At 45.3% G+C, this 5058-nt stretch overlaps 1 protein-coding gene across 1 annotated transcript; it reads right to left on the bottom strand.

Annotated features, from left to right (window-relative positions):
- Positions 1 to 1278: 1278 nt before the first annotated feature.
- On the bottom strand, positions 1279 to 2754 carry LOC127303044 (disease resistance protein Pik-2-like). Its single transcript, XM_051333802.2, has one exon. The coding sequence runs from the start codon at positions 2752 to 2754 to the stop codon at positions 1279 to 1281; it is 1476 nt and encodes a 491-aa protein (XP_051189762.2).
- Positions 2755 to 5058: the final 2304 nt, after the last annotated feature.

Below are 5058 nucleotides of genomic sequence, written 5' to 3'. Positions count from 1 at the left end.
GGATGATATGAGTTGATGAATTGTCACCCCCTTCATCCCTCTGTAGGTTTAGCGAGGTGGCTTTGAGTTTGATCTTTTGTATTGCTCTTGCAAGGTGTTGTGAATAATCTAATAAAAAAAGCCGTGTACATCCTTTAAATACATACATGAGCAATATTTCTCCCATTTTGAAAAAAATTGAAAGTCTTAACCTACCGGGTCTCACCATCTACCTGTCCATGGCCGGAGGATGCAGTCTGAAGGTGATTGTCGTCGTTGTTAGAGGAGTGCGTTGTAAGCCACAAAACGTGTATGGGATGTTGTACTCATGCATAATACAAGACGCACAAATATGCTGTGGGTTCTTAAAAAAAGCTTGGCGGACAAATAAGAAACAGTACAGGTTGTCAAACATGGATATGTGTGATCAAAATAAAGCTATATGCCATTAAATTTGGAAACAATTTTCTGTTTTAGAAAACCTAGTCTAGAAAAACAACAATAGAGCGTTAATTATTCTTGTGCTACAAAATCTGAACTCAACATAAATTGACCCCAACGTAGTGTCAGTTGAACACTGTCAACAATTATTGAAATAATAATTCAGTTTAACCGTACGGCGGATTTTCTGCTCTGTTAGCAGAGCGTTTGGCCACTTAAAGATCTTTGAGCAGCTCGAGAGATAAATCCGACCGAGCTAACATAATAGTAATATAACTGATACTATTGTTATAAACACGATAAGCAAATAACGAAGAACGATAAAGAAAACACAGTGAAGACACAAGATTTAACATGGAAAACCCCTTCCAATACAGAAGAGGAAAAAACCACGGACGCCCAGCCAGCAAACACTTGTATATCGATGATTGTTTACAAACACCGATGGTTATCTTATAATCTAATAAATCCTAGCCAACGGCTTACTAGATGTATATATAGGCGGTGACAACGATTCATACGACAGGCCTCGCTCCGCTCGTCAGAAGTTAGATTCATTTAGAATAAATTTAGATCACAATATAACAACTATTCACAATCAACTCCCCGGGGATATAAAATTATTACAAAAACTACAAACAGTAGTACTTCTGAGCATTAACAGACAGTTCTTGTGCATACAGAGCATCAGGAAATAGTGCTACAATGAACAAAGGAAAGAATGGGGAAGCCAACCCAGCAAACTGCTAGCCCTAGGTAGAGGTAGTTTTTGATACACAGGAATGAGAAGGAAGCATGCATGTCAGAACTTCAAGATGAGAATGAATCTCTGGAGCTGCACGACAGGTTTGATCCCATTTAGATGTCATTTGGATGCTCTGCAACTTGGGTAGAAGATACTTCCTCCAGATTCACGACAGGTTCGATCTCATTTGGATGCTCTGCAAGTTGGGGAGAAGATACATTCTCCAGCCTCAAGACAGGTTTGATCTCATTTGGATGCTGTGCAAGTTGGCGCTCCACGTCTTGCTTGAGTGCGTTGTCACAAGAACCTATAAGCCAGACTAGCTGGAGTCCCTCTAGGTTCGCTAGCCCAGAAATCTGCGTCCCACTAGAGCTGTGAACTTTCAGCACCTCAAGCCTATCCGGTGCACGTTCCCCAAAAGCTAGTAGGAATGTGGAGCTGCAATCAATCTCGAGGGTCCGGAGGAAGTAAAATCCCGAAGTATGATCGATAGAAAAATTGTGCTCACCATCTTCAGTTGGCTTGACACAAAGTCGTAGGCATTTGAAATGCCCACGTGCAAGTGTATCAATCATCTCCTGCGTTAATATGGTCACTTCAAGATCCAACTTTTCCGAAGAAAGAAACAGCTTCATCCAGGCTGGAAAATTGTCTACATCCCCGTGAATCTTAAGGCTCTTCAAGAGAATCTCCTGAGGCTCGGAGATATCATTCACACAACACAAGGCACCTTTCTCATCCTTATCAAGACGCATTGACAAAGAGTCCCAATCTCTGTGAACCGAGATGGCAGAAACTAAAACCGCGATGTTCTGACGGTTGATGCCGGACACTGCAAGCTTGCGCAATTGGATAAGATTCTCGACCTCTTTCAGGAAGGCATTCCCCCCAGAGGCAGCAACATTGACAACACCCAGAGTATCCAAACCCGTCAGTTTCCCTACCCCTCTGGGCACCTTAACACCAAGATGAGCGCTGATAAACTGGTGTCGGCGAAACTTGGGTAACCTGTAGGATCCTGGCTGTATTGACTGTGACTCTGTTGATGGAACTGTGGAGCCAGCACGGATATACTGGAGCTTTTGCAGCTTGGTGATGGTCTCTGGCAGCATGGTTATAGAGGTATGTCTCACATCTAGAGTCTCCAACTGCTTCAGATTGCCCAATGAAGTGGGCAAACGGGATACAGTAGTGCATCCTCGCAGGGAGAGGAACTTGAGGCGTGACATTATATCCACTATTTGCTCAACATCTTCATCTGATACATCTGAGGTGGTGTCTTCCAGATCAAGCACCCGAAGCATCTGCATCTTCTTAGAGATGAAGAATGACCTCCACTCTCCAAACACTGTCAAAGATCGTAGCCGTGAGAAGTCAATAATCTCAAACAATCGTGATCTGTCCCAGTTGCTCCTGATGGTAAGGTGTCGCCCTGTGTACTGCTGGCTTTGATTATCCCTCCCAAGTGCAAACACCATATTATCTTCCTTTGGCTGTGACATAATATACTCATGAAAGAACCCATTTATTTGACAGAAATTTATGCCCGAGCCTGGCAAATTGATTTCCTGTGGTGGCTCCTGGATCATGCTTAGGCTCATGAGCTTCTTGAAGGAATTCTCCGCATTAGTCTCAGCAATAACACTAATAGTGCTCATACAGTAGCCCTCTGCAATCCATCGCCTTAATAGACGCCTGCGCCGAATGTTGTAGTTTGGAGGAAAAATTGGCAGGTAAAAGACACAAGGCTTGAGGAAATCCGGACAAGAACGAAAGTATGACTGCATCCAGATAAAGAAACCCTCAAGATCACCACAATATATACTGTTTTTCAATATATCTATGAAGCCATCATAATACAACTCCCACATACTTCTTTTGCTCACAATGTAGCAACATAGAGCGATTATTACTCTGGGAAGTCCTCCACACTTTAATAATGCAAGTTTGTCTTCCGTAATGTCAGAAATCATCATAGGGGCTGATTTCATCTGCAGCGATTTAAGGGATAACAACCATTAGTTGAGCATAGCTAGCATTGATACACCGATTGTGATCAAATGCGGATGTACGTTGCAACTGAGAATAAGAGAGTATGACTAAATACGAATGAAAAAGGGTATTATATGTATATCTCCAACCCCAACGAACGCATAAATCATGTGAGTACAAAATCTAAGAATAAAGTTAAGAAAAGTTGACATCCGTTGCGGGCTTGGCATATCTCTACCGACTGCACACGGGTGGAGGCCTAGCGGCCACAACCTCATCGCCCCATCTCCTTCCCCTCCCTCCTTGCCGCCGCCGGCGCGCGCATGGGGCTGTTGCCGGCGGCGGGCCTCCTCTCCTGCGTCGCACGCGTGGAGGCTGTGCTGGATCGGTCCTTGAGCGGATCCAGGGCGGGATCTGGGGAGGCAGCTCTGGGAGGTTGATCTGCGGCTGGTTGCGGCTACATGGGGCGATGAGGTTGTTCCTACCATGCCGGCCATGCCTCCAAAGCCTCCCATGCCGGCCATGCCTGCCATGGTGGGCATGCCTCCCATGCCGGCCATACCTCCCATGGAGGACATGCATCCCATGCCGGCCATGCCTCCCATACCAAGCATGCCTCCTCCAAACATGGGCATCCCTCCCATGCCGGCCATGCCTCCTATGGCGGGCATGCATCCCATGCCAGCCATGTCTCCCATATCGGCATGCCTCCTCCAAACATGGGCATGCCTCCACCAAGCATGCCTCCTCCAAACATGTCGGATGTGGGTGTGTTCATGTTGGCTATCAACAATCTCTTCTTGGCCAACACTTCGTCGCGAGCAAGGTTGATGTACTCCTTTTGCCTCTCATCCATGTGGTAAGTATCCATCAAGAAGAGCTTCATCTTCTCCTCCACTAGGCGTAGATGCTCCTCGTTGGCTTGCCTCTTCTCCTCCAAAGCCAACTTCCTCTCCTCGTTGACGGCCAGCCTCTCCTCCAAAGTGGCTTTCCGAGCCTCCATAGCATCCATAGCCTCTTTCTCCAAGTTTCTTGCCACCTTCCTATCTTTCTTCATTTGCTTGCAACCTTGCTTTTGCAATCCTTTTCATAGAAATTGCAATGTCATCATCTCCGGCCTTCTTTCCCTTCATCTCTTTGGCGGTCTTCCTACCAAGTCCATTCCTACTTCCATTGTTCATCGGGTGAGGAGTGGAGCTTCTCTTTTTGCCTTCGCCAGTTGAATCATCATCATCGATGATTGTTGCATCACCGGTAGTATTGGCTGCCATGGTTGCCACATCCAATTTTCCGCGGGTCTTCCACTTTTCTTCATTCCCTAGCACTTCATAGCAATGATGCAAGGTGGATGACTTGCCAAGAATCTTGTTGGCTTTTTTGTTCTTCTTTCCCACATCTCTAAACAATCCTTGAGCCATAGAGTTCTACAAAGCAAGCAAAAGAGAATAGATGAGCCACATGAACTATAACCGTATCCATCTCATATGAGTCATATGCAAACATAGTATAATTACATACCCTATCATTCTCATTTGTGTCACTTGGGTTAATAACATCAATATTGGCTTGCACGTCCGCCCACTTTTGGCAATCGGTGTTGATGCCCGACCAATGAGACCGAAGAGAACGCATGCTCCGCTCGTATGCAGCGCCTTCTGGAGGGCGATTTTGCGCTTCGGCGCTACAAAACAGCGATTTATATAGCGCGCAGCCTATATAGTGCGCCTGTTGGAGATGTTGTAATGGTGTTTTTCTATACTTGTTTCAATTGCACAAAATTGTTCCCAAATCTAATGTCTTTTCTGCTCCCGGGAGCACATGCTCCTGGTATTTCAAATAAATTTTCAACGCATTATATAATGTCAAAAAATTCCCACAAAAATTGTCACGGATACATATTG

Source organism: Lolium perenne, chromosome 5 (genome assembly GCF_019359855.2).
Source record: "Lolium perenne isolate Kyuss_39 chromosome 5, Kyuss_2.0, whole genome shotgun sequence".
Classification (NCBI taxonomy): Eukaryota; Viridiplantae; Streptophyta; class Magnoliopsida; order Poales; family Poaceae; genus Lolium; species Lolium perenne.
The sequence above is the reverse complement of the archived record's forward strand: the minus strand, read 5'-3'. Positions and strand labels throughout refer to the sequence as shown.

Excerpts from the sequence above, each read along its gene's own strand:
- LOC127303044 (XM_051333802.2), bottom strand. The coding sequence starts at position 2,754 with ATGATCCAGGAGCCACCACAGGAAATCAATTTGCCAGGCTCGGGCATA.